Source organism: Sceloporus undulatus, chromosome 1 (genome assembly GCF_019175285.1).
Source record: "Sceloporus undulatus isolate JIND9_A2432 ecotype Alabama chromosome 1, SceUnd_v1.1, whole genome shotgun sequence".
Classification (NCBI taxonomy): domain Eukaryota; kingdom Metazoa; phylum Chordata; class Lepidosauria; order Squamata; family Phrynosomatidae; genus Sceloporus; species Sceloporus undulatus.
The window spans coordinates 164,692,653-164,709,679 of record NC_056522.1 but is presented as its reverse complement, the minus strand read 5'-3'; the positions used below and the strand labels follow the sequence as shown (position 1 = coordinate 164,709,679).

Sequence of the window (17,027 nt, the reverse complement as noted above, 5' to 3'; positions counted from 1 at the left end):
TCACTCCTCTAGAGCTAAAGTGCATCATTCACAATGTTCAAGAAGAAAACTCACTGCTTTCTGCACATTGGCCACACAACCCAAACATATTTTGGTTTTCTAGGAGGAAGCACAGTACTCCTGGTACAAAAGCAAAGGTTGTTGCATAACATCTCAAACCCACAAACAGGCAATATGTTTATTAGGAGGAACTACAATACCATCATAGTGTGCCAAGCTTTTGAGTTCTCCAGAACTCTCCACTAGGGCAAGGATTAATAAAAATTTGATGGGACGAGAGATGAAGCATGAAGATCCCAAAATGTGGCTGAATGTTTCATGCCATGAGACCTGCCTTAACTCATTCCCAAGACGGACAGTGCAGTCTTGATGTGTTACAGGTAGGTGTGCAGGTATCCTATGACATATAGCAATGCCTGGCAATAGGATGAAGATAAAATCATGGGTCCCCATCTCTAAAAATAAACCTGATAGCAGCTGAAAGATCTGTCTGTCACAGGTCTCAAGCATAGCTAGTAGGAGCTAATGCAACTCCGTGAATGAGTTGCTTTAGCCCAGGGGTAGGCAATCTTTTTGAGCCGGGGGCCGGGTTGTTGTCCCTCAGACAACTGGGGGGCCGAAGCAAAAAAATAAATAATTAAATAATTAAAAAAAAATTAACTATATAAACAAACCAGGACAAATGTAGGATAAAATTTTCAAATGGAAGACACTTTTTAAAAAAAATGGAGGACATGCGAAAAAAAATGCTGATTTTTTTTAAAAATGTTAATATAAATGCATGTTTCTGAGGCTTCTATAGACAATTGCCCCCCAAAGGCCCCGGCGGCAATCGGCGGCAGCACCGGGCTGGGGCCGGCCCCAAGGCCTCGCCGGGCCACATCCGGCCCTCGGGCCGCAGGTTGCCTACCCCTGCTTTAGCCCCACAGGCTTAACATCATCCTTGGGGAAACACATTTTTCATCTTCACAGGCAAGAACAAAAAGTCTGTGCAGTTTTCTCTTCGCTGAAGATTTCTGCATAGTTCTCAAGAGGCATTTGGACTTTAGCAAGTCTTTTGGGAATTTCACTATGCAGAAATACATGCAGTTTGTGTGTGTATGTGTGTTTGTTAAGCCCACTTTTTGTGTGCTGGGAGCAGGATTTGTATAACTTTTTTTTAAAATGTCTATTTCTGCATGGAATAATTCCCCAAGGAACTTCACAATGTGTGATGAATCTCAGCACCGCACTATTCTTCTTGGCAGGGGTTTCCTGAGTGTCAGGAACACTGTTCTTTTGCCTGGAAACAAATAATTATGGATATTCTTCTCCTCCCTGAGCCATCACTCAAGAAAGGGAAGAGAAAAAGAGCTGGAGTTCTGTTGGGTAGCTGAGTAATACTAATGGTCTCTTATCACTTTCTGCACAATATATTTGACTGATATATGTGCATAGCTGATTTAACAAGGGGACTGAGAATTATTTTTTGCGTATGTGTGTGTGTGTCTGGTATTGCTTATATTTGCATAGTTGCCACAGGCCACTGCCCTTCAAGCTGCAATTATATGTTCGCCATTTGCTGTGGATGTTCTGTTGCTCAAGCTGTTTGCAGAGAAGGAATGTCGGAGCATCCAGTCCTTTGTTGGATAAAAGGGATATTCAGACTGTCTGAATACAAAGTTTGCAAGCCAGACCGCTCCAGTTTTCTCTTTGGATTCAAAGAGAGTAATGATTGCATTATTTATGCCCTTAGCTCTCATGGGTAATTACTATAGTATTCTGTATAATTGCCATTCCAAGTAAAGACGTTTTTGTTCACTTTAAGTCTTGGAAAGTGTATTTCCACTATATAGGACTCACATGGGCAGAGGTTACACCATCAATGGCAGGCTGGTAGGAAGATTGGTTCTTCAAATAGAAAGGTCCAAGGAATCTGCATATCTTTTAATGAATCATTGTTGAAGTTATTTCTTGGAAATCCTCTCCTAGATCTGCAAACCTTGTTCTTATAAGAAAACATGATATCATATAACATCCAACATTGGGGAGGAGGCAATGGTAAGGACCAGTGTTTATGTAAAAGCAGAAGGTTATGCTTCAATTAATTCTATTGATGCATGTGGATAATGTAGGTAAGAAATCAAAGGCCCCGTACAGACAGGCCATAATAAAGTGCTGCTTAAATGATGCATGCGTCCTAAGAGTCTGGAAGCTGCACCAAAGCTGTGCTCCAGCTGTTAGGACTGGATTGTGAGTTTGGCATGGCACCCGGACTCTTAGAACGCATGCATAATTTAAACAGCATACACCCAAAGTGGCCTGAAGCCGCTTTATTTTGGCCTATCTGTATGGGGCCATAGATTCATAATGCTAGGAAGATCAGATATTAATTAGGACCTAGGGACATCCAACCTACTACTGTCTCAGTTTAAGGAAGGATCGTAGACCTAAAACATCTCCAGCAGACACTAGTAATGCTCTAGATGTAATTCATATTGAGAATATAAGTACTGTAGAAAAGTCATGCAGACTGCGGGACTTCCGGCCAAGATGGCGAGAATAGCAGAGCGGGATCCGTGAGCGGGATCTCAGCCGAACCAGCTGTGGAAGGGTAGGACAGAGGAAACTTCTCTAGACTCCTACAAAAACCCCCGTCGTTACTCGGGGCATAGACGGGTCCCCAGAGATCTGCAAACAAGCCTGTTTTCTTGAGGTGGTGGTAGTGGAGAGAAGGGAAGCGGCTTGAGATCGCGGACGGGCTGCAGTCACAGCTGGCGCTCCAAGAACGGAGCAAATTCCTGCCTTGCCGGATTTTAGAGGACATTTAAAGAGTAAGTGTTGTAAGAAGACCAGAAGAAGCTTGACAAACACTTTTATTTTCATCTTTGTGGACCTGTGTTGGTCTCTGCTGTTTTTTTTCTCCCCGCTGGAGCCTCTAAAACAGGCTCCGCGGCAGAGATCCTCTTTTGTTTGGAGGACTGGCAAAGGACCATGCCGGCTGATCATAAATAAAGGATATCCTCTTAAGGCAAGAGAACTCAGCTTGGTAAAAGGGTAGTTAACCTAAGAGGATTGTTTCCTTTAAGAGCATGAACTTGAAGGAGTATTATTAATGTTAGATTGGATGTGAAATAAATTTAAAACCGGTGGCTACAGAGACAATAGAGTTGGAAACAGCTGGAGGACAAAGCAAGTATGGACTAAAGACTAAAGACTAAGGACAAAGTTCTAAGGAGTATATAAGATTGAACTAAGGTTTGAATTTAGTAGTAATACAGAATAAATAAGTAAGGAAGACAAACCAGGAGATCTGAATTTTTGTCTCTTGTTGGATTTACAAGAATTAGCCGCGACTTAAAGGTTTGGGGCTCAAAGGACTGGGGTTATGGTGGTTGTTGTTATTGCTGGAGCTTATTTTCTCCTTCTACCTTCCTCATCTTTTCACCTCTGAGAACTGGTTGGAAGTTATATCTACAAGCAATCTGTTCTTCTCACAAAGAGGGAAAAATACAAACAATAAGCAGAAGTATAATATAAACAACTATAACAAAACAAAGAAGTTGTAGTACAAGAAAGAATTCGTCGGATCTGAGGACAGGGGACGAGACTACGTTGATACTGCTGATTTTTGAGTTTTTTTGAGACTTCTGAGGAATAAGAATTAACAATTCTTCAATAGTTTTATGCAACAATAACCAATTGAAACAAGTAACATTTTGCTATTTCTAAGTGGCTTTCATCTCTTTGAATTTTTCTTTTTCTCACCCCTCTCATGGTCAGGGCTAGGTTTGATACATATTGTTTAAATAACAATTACATGATATGAGGAATAGTTACATTAAGTGGACATGGTAAAAGAGTATAGGGGGCTTGAATTGATCTAAATTATAGGTTCAAAACACTTGAACTACTGATGTTGATGTTTAGATACTGTGTAAATTTTGGTTCAAATAGCAAAGATATTTTATTGTAATGAAACTGAGTATGGCAAATGGTCTCTAACTGGTTACAGGGGAGTTATTAGAGAGTGATAACCTTGTGAAGTTATTGGTAACAGCTGGCCAAACTGGTGCATTGGCAGATTGCATCATTCTAATCAGACACCTGGCTTGAAATCCTTCAACTTGCCTTTTCTATCTCCTTTTATTTTTTTCTCTTTCTTTTTTTTCTTTTTCTTCTCTCTTTTCTTCTTCTCCTTTTTCTTCTTCCTCCTTTTTTCCTTTTCGCCTATTTCTTTCTTTTTTCTATTTCTTGATCCCCTCTGTTTGTTCTCTCCTCTTTCTCTTTTTTTTCCTCTATTCCTTTTCTCCCACTTTCATCTTTTCTTTCCTTTTTCCTTCTTCCCCTTTCTCATATATATATATATATATATATATATATATATAATTCCTTTTTTTTTCTTCCTTTTTTTAATTCTCATTCCTATTTCATATTGGCCTGGAGTGGAAAGTACAGGACCTCTTTAGTTTATCTTTCCAGAATTGTATAGTGTTAATATTTTATAATGACCATAGATATCTGGAACAAGATAAGGGGCAAAGGATAAGAATCAAAGACAAGAGGGTTTGGAGATAGATAAAATTGAAGTAATATTGTTTGTATAATTAGCATTAATTTCTTTCTCCCTCTAATTGATGGTTTCTCTATTTCTAAAAAAAAAATATCTAACATAGTCAAGATGTCAGTAGTAACCAGGAATGCAGCTCAAAGGCTACAAATAACAAGTCAGACTATGAACAGAAGAGCATCTATAGAAATGAAAACATCAGACTCTAACTCCAAAATATTGGAAGCAATAGAAAGAATGGAGAAGAATTTCAAACAAGAATTAGTAAGATCTAGAGAAGATATTAGAAAAGATTTCAAAAGAGAGATAGATGAACTAAAATCAACGATACAAACACTGAGGGATGATTTGAAGGAAGCTCATAGCAAGATTGGGACGTTAGAAAATAGAACTGAAGATCTAGAAAGAAGAACCAAAATAATAGAGATAATACAGAAAAATGACGGAGAGGAGGATTTAAGGAGAGAATCTAAAGCCAGGAAAAAGTGCCTTAAAATCAGAGGATTGGAAGAGAATGCTAACGAGGATATTTATGAGATCGTGATACAATTTTTGACAGAACTAACGGGTATCCCGTTGGAAGTGATAGACCTAGAGACGGACAAGATTTTTCGTGTGAATTCGGCCATTGCAAGGAAAAAACATCTGCCCAGAGACATTGTGGTTTATATGACTCGTGAAAGAATGTGTGAAAGAATCATGGAAGCGAGTTACGGAAAACAACTAAAGATAAATGACTCTGTAATAAAAATATTTAAAGATGTCCCGGCTATTGTTCTTAGGAGGAGAAAAGAATATCAATTTTTGGCACGTTATCTGCAAACAAGGAACATAAGATTTCGTTGGGACTCAACGGAGGGTATGACTGTCACATGGAATGAAAAAACATTTAAGATAGACTCAGTAGATAAAGCAAAGAGATTGTTGGACAATATGAAAAGGCATGAGGAAGAAGACGAGAGTGGACGGAGTAAAGAGCAAAAAAATCCAAAGAATAATGCAAACAAACAGGATGAAGAAAACAAGACAGATGTGACAGAAGATAAGAGGAACACAGACGAGGTGGATGAAGAGGAGGGGGAACTTCAGAGCAGTGCAGCGGGAGGGTTAAGTATTTCGGTTGAAGAAGATTTGGAATTAATTGGAGTGAATAAATTTTGGGAACCATCAATTGGCTTATACTCTGAAGAATTGTACATAGGTTAAATAACTATGACCACAATATTATCTTGGAATGTACGCGGACTAAACTCATCTCATAAAAGAAGGCAGATTTTTCACATACTGGAAAAAGAGAAAGTGCAAATATGTGGTATTCAGGAAACACATATTAGAAGAAAGGATGTGAAATACTTGATTAATCATAAGTTAGGCCAATTGTTTGCTTCTGCTAAAACTAAAAAAAAAGTGGTGTAGCAATCTATATTTCCAACCAGATTCAAGCTAAAGAAATAATCAATGACGAGGGAGGAAGATATATAGGGGTTGAAATTCAATTAGATGGGAAATGTTTTTTTTTACTGAACGTTTATGGACCTCTTGAAAATAAAGCCAACTTTTATAAGGAACTCACAAACAAATTAATTCAATTGGAATATGAAAATTATATATGTTTTGGGGACTGGAACGGGGTAATAAATCCATCTGTGGACAGGGAATCAATCAAAAAGAAATCAATAAAGAAAAATCAGGGTAAATTACCTCTTTCCTTCTTTAAGATGTCTGAACTACTGACTTTAATTGACCCATGGAGATTACTGAATGGAACATCTAGGGAATATACGTATTTTTCAGAAGTACACAAATCCAACTCTAGAATCGACTTTTTTTTGGTATCATCAGGAGTAATGAGTGATGTACTAGAGACAGAGATAAGAGCAAAAAAATTTTCGGATCATAATCCAATAATATTGAAACTTAAGAGGGAAAAGAAAAAAAGATCCTGGAGACTTAATGAATTTTTATTAAGCAACGAAAAAACTGTCTCTCAAGCAAAGGAGTATTTAAGAAATTACTGTGCAGAGAATCTAGATAAGGGTACCAATATTCAAATAGTTTGGGAAGCATCTAAGGCTGTGATGCGTGGGTTTTTTATTCAAAAAAATGCAGAATGGAATAAGGAAAAAAGACAAAAATATGAATTTATAAACCAACAAATTCGAATGAAAGAAATAGAATTGAGTAAGGATCTCACAAACAGCAAAATTCTAGAACAAATTAAATTATTGAGGGACCAGTTGGGGGAAGTAATAACAGAGCAAATTGGGAAAAAATTACAAAGATTGAAACAAAAAGAATTTGAAGGGGGAAATAAATCTGGGAAATTACTAGCATATAAATTGAGGAAGGAACGAGAAAAAAAAGTGATTTTGAAAATGAAAGATGGTAAAGAAATAGTAACAAATTCAAAGAGGATTCAAAAAATATTTATAAATTTCTTTAATAAACTATATCATGAGAAGGAAGCCAATAAAAATTGGGAAAGAAAGTGTGAAAATTATTTGCATAATCATGGTTTAAACATACTAACTAATCAGCAGAAAGAATATTTAAACTCTAATATTACAATGATGGAGATATTGGAAGGAATCAAGGAAATGAAACAAGGGAAAGCCCCGGGACCAGATGGATTCACAGCAGTTTATTATAAAAAATTACAGGAAGAATTATCTAATTTGATCTATGTAACTTTTAATGATATTAAGAATAATGGAATCCCGGAGTCGTGGTCAAATGCTTTCATAACACTACTTCCCAAACCGGATAAAGATTTAACGGAACCTCAAAATTATAGGCCCATATCTTTGCTGAACTTAGATTATAAACTATTCTCATCAATATTGGCAAAACGATTAAGAAAAATATTACAGGATTTTATAAAAGACGACCAAACCGGATTTTTACCTAATAGGCACATGAGACAAAATTTAAGAACAATGATAGACATGGTGGAATATTATGAAAAAAACCCTAGTACAAAAGCAGCAATTTTATTTCTGGACATCGAGAAAGCATTTGATTCAATCAATTGGAATTTTATGTTTAAGATATTGGAAATTATAGATGTGGGCCCAATTTTTGTAAAATGGATCAAAACAATATATTCAAAGCAATCAGCTCAAATTATAGTTAATGGGGAATTATCGGATCATTGTAAAATTATGAAAGGAACGAGACAGGGATGTCCTCTCTCTCCTTTATTATTTATTTTATGTATGGAAGTACTTCTTAACAAAATTCGTAACAACAAAGAAATTCGAGGAACAAAGATTAGAAATATAGAATACAAAGTACGAGCGTATGCTGATGATTTGGCTTTAATAGTAGAAGAACCCAGAGAAAGTATACAGAAAATAATGATGGAGATGGAAGAATTTGGGAAGTTCGCGGGACTAAAGGTAAATAAAATAAAATCCAACTTTTTGCCAATAAATATGTCCAAAATAGAAATAGAAAAAATACAGAAGGATATAGGATGTTTACCCAATAAAAAGGTTAAATATTTAGGAATAATATTATCAGGGAAGAATTCAGAATTATTTGATAACAACTACGAAACAACATGGAAAAGAATAAGGGAAGATTTACAAAGGTGGAAAACTCTTAATTTATCTTTGATGGGTAGGATTTCGGCAATTAAAATGTCTATATTACCCAAATTAAATTTTTTATTTCAAAATATTCCAATCATACAGAATGATAGAATATTCAAACCATGGGAAACAGAACTTTCGAAATTCATATGGGGAGGGAAGAAACCAAGAATAAAATGGAAAGTGATGAAGGATTCGAAAAATAGAGGTGGTTTTGGTGTTCCAGATCTTAAATTATATTATTTTGCGTGTGCCTTTATATGGGTTATAGATTGGATTTCTCTAACAGATAAAAAAATGTTGAATTTGGAAGGTTTCAACAAAATATTCGGATGGCACGGGTATTTAGCTTATAACAGAGTAAGTGCAAATAAACAATTTGAAAATCATATTATTAGGAAATCATTATTGTTAGTATGGGAAAAAGTAAAGGCAAAATTTTACACTAAGATTCCAATTTGGATATCACCCCAAGAAGCATGGAAAATTGAGATAGTCTCAAAGGAAGATAATTCATTAAGATATTCGGACTTATTAAAATGGGATGATCAAGAACCTGAGATACGATCAGTTGAAGAACTACGGGAAAAGAATTATATGTATTCTTGGTTCCCTTACAGACAACTTAAGGAGAGGTTTAAAATAGACTTTAAAGACAAAGGGATCGCAAAATTGGAAAATGAATTAGATAAAATTATTTTCAAAACAAATAAATCGAAAATATCTAAATTATACTCACTACTTCTAGAAAGAGAATTAGAGGAGGAGGTTATAAAAGAATCCACGTTAAAATGGGCAAGAAATATAGGGCATTCTCTGAACCTGGAAAATTGGGACAGGCTTTGGTGCAATGATATCAAATTTACCGCCTCAATGGATATAAAAGAAAATATATTTAAAATGACACATCGTTGGTACTTTTCACCCAGTAAATTGGCTAAAATGAATAAAAAAGGGAAGGGAAACTGTTGGAAATGTAATAAAAGGATTGGTTCATTATATCACATGTGGTGGACATGTACCAAAGTAAATAAATACTGGAAGGCAGTACATAATTTTATGCAGAAAATTCTCGGCATCCAAATTCAATTTAAACCAGAAATATTTTTATTAAGTATTTTGGAAAGCAAAGAAGAAAGAAAACATTTGAAGATTCTATTGTATCTAATAACAGCTGCAAGAATCGTTTATGCAAAAAGGTGGAAAAATAAAGAAACCCCTTCAATAGATGATTGGTTGAAAAAATCTATAGAAATGATGGAATTAGATAGGTTAACAAATATTATAAGGGGAAATGACATTGAAAAAATAAATAATGATTGGAATAATTTTAAACTTTTTTGTGAAAAATATTGGTCATAAATGCAGACATCTTAATGAAGTAAAGAGTTATAAAATATAAACAAATTATGAATTGATAAGAAGAATATGAATGGTACAGCAATTCTTTAAATCAGAAAGAATGGGGGGTTATAAATATAAAATGTATATATATATATACATATATACAGTATTACTTTATTTTCAGATTTATTATCTTTATAAAGAATATTCTCCTCTGAGGATCATACGGTTTACGGCCGGGGCTTTAAATATTATATGTAATATTTTACATCCCAACTAATACAAGTTCATATATTGTGCGAGTTAGATCAACTAGAATGAACAATAGAAGAAATTAAGCATGGGTTCATAGTGAATAATTATATACATTGTGTCTAATAATGAAACATAGGTTGGTAATGTGAAGAAGCAGACGAAAATTCTGCTATAGGCAAAGAAATGCTTTGAAGAAAAAGCTCGAATGAATGTCAAGCGAAAATATTATAATTGGGATAGGGGGAAGGAGGGTCTTTTTTTTTATTATTATTATTATATTGGTTGTCTGGGAGTATTACTTCTTTTTGTTTGTTTGTTTCTGTGTTTTTCTTTTGTATATAAGATGATATATAAGATCGGTGATGATAAATAATGACAAAGAACGTGTTTGTAAATTTTCATCTACACTCAATAAAAATATTTTAAAAAAAAAAAGAGAATATAAGTACTGTAATATGTAAGTATAGGTAGATTTCCCAAGCAGAGATGGAGCTGGATTTCATAGTTCACAATAGCCCAAAAGAACAGACTAAGAGCAAGGTTCATATATTTCCATGGCCTTCAGCTTGACAAATGATAGGGCCACATATTGCCTGCAACACCCACACAGTCACTGCAGCTTCACTCAACCTGGGCAAGTCACAGTTGTCTGAGAGTCACCTGCAATGTTTCTCTCCTATAATGTTTAGTGAGGCAAAACGTGTAATATAGTTTTTCTTAGCAGCCTTAGTTTGCTGAATGACGCTGTACCACAAATTGTATTCCTTGGCTTGAAATATGACACTGCTTAGCACCTGACACTTTGTCCTGCTATGACCACACCATAGTTGTGGGGGAGAGAAGGTAGTTTCCTCAATGTATCTGGTGGACATAAAGGAGAGCTTAGGAAAAGAGGTTGGGACCCATTAAGCTCCTGCTAATGTCACTGGGGTTATGATAGGCCAGTACATCATAAATGGGATTAAAATAAATAGAAGTGTTTTCTTTGCTGCAGGAAAACACCTCAGTTTCTTGTGTAGCCACGTCAAGGCTAATATGTTTTATTTGGTAAGTGTTTTATGGATTCCAGCCCACTTTTCTCCAGTTGCGAAATGAGCCAGGGTATGTTCCATAACTCTTCCCAAACAAGAATTAAAATTACCTCAAAGATGGAAACTTTAGGCACAGAATATAATTAAACTATGATAAAAAATGATATGATATGATATGATAAAATATGATAAAATGCCCTTGTGGCAGATCTCAGGAAAATATTCAAACTTTAAAGTTGCCCCAACTAATAGAGAGGAGCAGGATTGATAATCTGTGTCTTCATTGCTATCTGTTTCTGTTATAGGTTCCTCAAGCCATCCACCAAGCCCATAAAACCTCAAAAGTCCCAGATACCCTGCACAACCACTCAGTTGCTGGTTCCCTCACTTATTTACCTCCGAGACCATTTCAGGGATTCCATGTATTGGAGCAGAGGTAGGCATCCCAAATAGTAGTAATAATAATAATAATAATAATAATAATAATAATAATACTACCAACCACAGGATAATTTAATCCCCAAAAGCTTGTACACTGGAGTGTGTATCAGACCGGCATCAGGACTTATAACTCTGTCATCACCTATATCCCCAAATCATACTGCTTATGGAGCCGTGCCACCACTTTGTACACTGTGTATGAAGCTACACTTCCAAATTTGAGCTTTCCCTAATGAAATTAGGCTTCTAAGTCCTCATATATAAGGTTTTTAAAATAATAATAATAATAATAATAATAATAATAATAATAATTGTTATGACATTTTGCTTTTTAATATATTGAATGCTTACCATTTTTGCAGACTGGACAACACTGTTCCGGTTCATAGACTGGATTGACACATTCAGGGACAGCACAGTCTGCTACAACACAGTGAACTTCATTGCTGGGCTCACAGCGACACCATTCACATGGAGAGGGCTAGGAACAAAGCTCAGGTTAGCCCATTTTAACCTTTCTAGCAGCTCAATTTATTAAGATATTTTATTTTGAAGATACAATTTCTAGTTAATTCATTCATTGTACATAAGAGATTGATGTGGGACGTGCACATTATGTTATAAATCCACGAGCTTCAATTTATCAATCAACAACTGCCTGTGTGGTATTCCATGCCTCCTTTGAAACATCCAACAAAGATTCAACAGCAGGGAAGGGTAGCATCCATGCCCTCCCTGCCAAGAGGGATGGGAGCTACTGCTGATGTGATGAGGGATTTTAGGGTAGGATTTCTCTAAAGTAGCTTGGCATTACTGACACTTTTCAGGTGGACAGGCATGTATGTGGCCTGCACATATCCTGAACTGGGAGGACAAGTGGACATTATGGAGGAAAGGCCAAAGACAGACAGTGTAAATTCAACAAGGCATCATTTCAAAGCTTCTCCCACTGTTTTTACAGTGGCATTTTAGATCTGAACTAAAACTGCTGAGTGCTGATACCATTTGATGAGTGGACCCACTGTTAGGTTGACTCAACTTTACTTTGTAATAGAGTGTTATGAGCAGCCCACCATTTTGAATTCCACATAATAGCCTAGATATAGCCACAGATGATGGATTTTGGGAAGCCCTAAATGTCAATCAGCTTGCACAAAAGTCAGGGGTCAAGAGGCAGCACTTTGCCACCACTCCCTAAAACAAGAGCTAGTCTTTTTTTATTATTATTATTTTTTTGGTCTTATTTTTGTGTTCATCATTGTACCCCCAAATACCTCTTCAAAAATATATTTACCTTCCAAGTCTTGGATAATGGAAGACTTGTTTGTGTGCTTCCTGGGAATTTTTCAGCCCCTGAATTTTGCTAACAAGGTGATTGGAATTGCTAATAAATGAAAGAAACTCCCACATTAAAACTGCATATTCCTAGATAAAAACAGAAATACAGCAAATTGGCTTAGCTCTACTTGCTGTTCTTCTTCTTGTTGTGTTCCTTCAAATTGTTTTCCAACTAATGATGATGCTAAGATGAACCTATTGCAGGCTTTTCTCAGGCTGAGAGTATGTGACTCATCCAAGGTCACCCAGTGGGTTTCCATGGCCAAGCTGGGAACCAAATCCTGGTCTCCAGAGCTCCAGTGCTCAAACCACTACACCACATTGGCAATCTCTACTTTTGTTTACCTCTTGCTATTCAGGGCAATAGCTAGGCAAAAATAGAACTGTACTAAAAGTAAACATATTTAAGACTAGAATGTCTTGAACATTGTTTTGTTTTGTTTGGTTAGATCATGTCAGTATTGAAATGTGCCACTGGATTTTGGAAGATTTCCCTAATTCTTCCATTGATAATATATGGGTAATAATAAAGTTTATTTGGTCTTTGACCAGTATAATATATGGGTATTCTTCTGTTTATAGCAGTGACTTTGTAGAAGGATGAGTAATTTGCAGTTTATCCAGACAGGCTTTTAAACTTCAAGCACTCAGGAAGGAAGCAGGCTACCTGCAATGGACCAACCTGCAGCATGCAATCATCTCATTCTAGACAGAAGATTTGCACATGCTTTCACAAATGTGGATCACATCTGTCAGCTGGCATTCTTCATCTCTAATTTGTTGTTTTCTCTACACATAAGCCTGAATCATGTTGGTTAGTCAGAACTAGAGGAGACTCAGTGAGTCAGTTGTTGAATGGTGAATCAGCACTTGTACACAGTGTATTAATTCAGTGGGTCTTCTCTGCTCAGTGCTAGCAATACAATTCAGCACATTTCTTTGGTGCCAGAGCTGACCGCACACACAGCATAAGCTGCTTCATTCAAACAGGTGCTCATTACATTGCTTTGCCTCACTTTTAGAGTGCACCAGATGGCATTAAATCTGTTGGTTTTGGATTCCAGGGAGAGTCAATCTAAGACCTTTACTTTTGTGTGTGCATATGAACAAGGATGCTAAAAAGCAGAGGAATTACAAAGGCCACAAGGAGCAAAAGCAGGTAAGTGAAGGTGTTAGAAAACAAATGAATGAGAAACATCCATGCATTTCTTTTTCTAGTGGTCCAACCTGAATTTTGATTTCTTTACTTCTTGGGTAATACACATGACTGTCCTTTATTTATGGCACACATCTTTCTCTAGTATTTGCTCCCACTGATAAAGATGGTTTATCATAACCATAGATGGTTATGTATCATGATCTTGTGTTCACTACAGACAGCCTCCTGGTGGTTATCTGAAAATCACCACCCTTTTATTGTACCTATAAGCCCAATAGGACACAGATAGGGAGAGGGGTGGTTTTTTTTACCAACTTTCTGTTTGAGTTAACCCCAAACGTCATCTGAAAAATGATTCACAAATGTGGGTTGTTTTCAATCTAAATTTAGTTTCTGCATGGGATTTATCCCGTGTGATAAACTCCTATGTAAACATAGCTATGAATGACCTGAGGAATCAGCTCCTCAATCCCACCAGGGAGACACTCCATGTAGTGGAGGGCTTGATTCTCATTGCACAGTTTAGGCACGGGACACTCAACTGCACTGCAGACCTCAATCATGTTGAATGTCTCCCTGAGATTTAAGGCAGAATTAGGGAGGGGGCATTTATGATCTTGGCAATATTGCCACAGTTGTAAAAAAACATAGCCTAGGTGAATATGAACAGTTATGAATCTGTAATTCCAGATTACAAATCTGTCACTCCACTGCAGCCTCAATTACAGAAATCCAATTTAATTGTCATTGGACTAAAAGCAAAGGAAAGGTGCCAATGTATCCTTGAATTACAAATCTGCTTTGGTTTTACTGTCCTTGCAGGACCTGCAGGCGTAAAGCTCGTTGCAGGTCACCTCAGAGAGATTCTGTATGACTTGAATCAAAACATCAGTACCCAGAAAATTCATGTCTGCCCTGAAACGGTCTAATTAAAGCTTCCTTTCCTTTGTCTCAGTGTCTGCAGTCTGTAATCCTTATCAGTGCTCTGTTCCTTGTGACTCTGGCAATTTAGATAAAAATCAGCAGTCCTTAAGCTAAAGGAGCAGCCTAGGAATTAGATCACCCTGTCTGATTATTGTTGCGTTTCCACGTTCCTCTGGATTTTTCCTTCATTTTGCATTCCACAGCACTGAGAAGGAACAAAATAGATGGTTATGGAGGGACCATGAGAAAATTCTCCCCACCACACACACAATTTAGTGACTAAGACCCTTTCAGTTGCTTTGGGGCCTATAACAAGACTTTACTTTATCAGCATGTCCCCAAGGATTTCTTCTCCCCCCCACTGCAATCTAACATTCATTCTGGAGATGTCAGGAAACGTAACTGTGAGTTTCCAGTGCTGCTACACACTCGCTGCAGAGGCAGGGCATGGGGGAGCAGCCGTAGTTGTAGAAAATGCCCCTGAATGACTTTGCTCTGAGTAAATGAGACGTGACAGATGTATCTTTTTTGGCTTCTCTGTTGTTAGTGTTATCTGAAAATGACACTGGAGAGAAATAGGATGTTGTATGACATTAGAATTAACTGTCAGGATGAGGGGAGAAAAATCCCACCAGTGGATAGGGTAAAGGACCTTTTTCAAATCTCCAGAGTATTTTCAGAACTACGGTATCTTGGCAGCCTTTCTTGCCCTTTATTTCCCACCCCATCTAATTCAGGGGTTTTGTTTGAGTTTTCAGTACTATGGGGCCAAATATAACTCCCTCTGCTGTTCTATTCTCTCCGTCTAGCATATTTTCCCATCATCCATTCCCAGTATCATTGCTAGGAATGAAAAGCTTTTGTGCAAGAATCGATACAAGCAGTTATAATTTGCCTCCCTAGGGCCCAGGGAGCACAGGAATGTGTTCATCACAACAAGCTTACCCAGGAAGAAACCCATCAAGGCAGCAATTCTGCAAACATGTATGTGTGTGTGTATGTATATACATGCCTTCCAGTTTTGTTTCGACTCATGGCGAAATTCTCTCCCATGAATTTCATAAAGTTTTCTTAGGCAAGGAATGCTCAGAGGTGGTTTTGCCAGCTCCTTCCTCTGAAATATAGCCCACAGCACCTGGAAACACTTACTTGGGAGTAAATTCCATTGAACTCAATGGAGCCTACATCTGCTATTGTGCAATGGAATATTGGGCTTGCTTGGGTCCTATTCACATCCACTCACAGAATCTAGGGACCAATCGGATGGGAAAGACTGAGAAGCAACATTTTCAAAGTACTTACATTGCACAGGACAGAAACACTACATAAAGCTCTATCAGGTCACCTCGAGCCTTCACATTTAAGAAAATAAAACCATCTTCTTAACATTGCAGTACTTCAGCCAACAGAACTCTGAATGATATGACTTCTTCTGCTCTAGATTTGAATGCATCTGAACTGGGGAAGTTAGGATGGATTGCAGTGGCAGAAAAAATAAATATAGGTATTTGAAAGTCGCACCTACAAGAAACTTTCCACCTCACTTTCTTCAGCAAGCCTCTTTTTGAGAGGAGGATTTCCAGCATGAGGCAAATCTTATATCATGTTGGTGTAGTGTAAAGCCCTCATAATTCCACTCCTTCCCCTCTCCTCATGCTCTTTACTCATGATCCTGGAGACGGGTCAGATATCCACCCCCAGGCCATTTAGTGGCTAGGGAAGGATGCAGGACAGGATGCATTGTCTGGCTATGTTCCTGCAGCTGGATGCGTGAGGATGATATCATTCTCCAGGGCCTCCTGAAAGTCTTCTAAGAGCCCTAGGAGGTCCAGGAGCATGCCTTCTTGTCAACTGGTTGAGGAACATGCCAGATTTGACCTGGATGCCCTTGCACCTTCCCCTGGCAACTAAATGGCCAGGGTTGGGGGGGGGTGACCTGGCTTCAGAGTCATAAGCAAATCCCTTCATTGTCAGTGCTCCAAAAAAGTCTATAAATAGGTATAGCTCTCATTTGTCTTTAGGGTTGTTGGGGGGGGGGGAAGAAGGAACAAAACACTTGCCCCTTTAAGGGTTGTGTACAACCCTTAATAACAGCTGAAATCTATTGTTGCCTCAAGGTCTGGCCCTCTGCACCTCTCATCTTTCTCAATATCAAGTTGATATCAAAAGGGATGTTTGAAGCGTGTAGTCAAGAAGGCACTCCCAGTGCAGGAAACTAGCCATGGCATATAAGATCTGTGATAATATTTGTTCCATAATCTGGGAGCAGCCCAGAGTTTGAGTTCATACAGACTTTCTGTCAGTATCTTGCTTGAGTTCTCAGCATTGCTGGCCACTTGATGATCAATAGGCAGCTTCTGACCCATTTCACTTCACGGTATCCCCCAACTAGA

The 17,027-nt window shown here is 37.5% G+C and overlaps 1 protein-coding gene and 1 long non-coding RNA gene across 2 annotated transcripts in view; one reads left to right on the top strand and one right to left on the bottom strand.

Annotated features, from left to right (window-relative positions):
- Window positions 1-17,027, bottom strand: part of VWC2L (von Willebrand factor C domain containing 2 like) — a 78,450-nt gene that overhangs the window by 21,911 nt on the left and 39,512 nt on the right. Inside the window, exon 2 of the mRNA XM_042446656.1 lies at window positions 11,565-11,694. Within this exon, the coding sequence (XP_042302590.1) occupies window positions 11,565-11,694 (130 nt within the window). The remainder of the gene's footprint in view (window positions 1-11,564; window positions 11,695-17,027) is intronic.
- Window positions 269-15,604, top strand: LOC121919760. The gene is made up of 4 exons (XR_006101576.1): window positions 269-380; window positions 11,576-11,711; window positions 13,616-13,710; window positions 15,538-15,604. It is a non-coding gene; the product is annotated as an uncharacterized LOC121919760 (long non-coding RNA).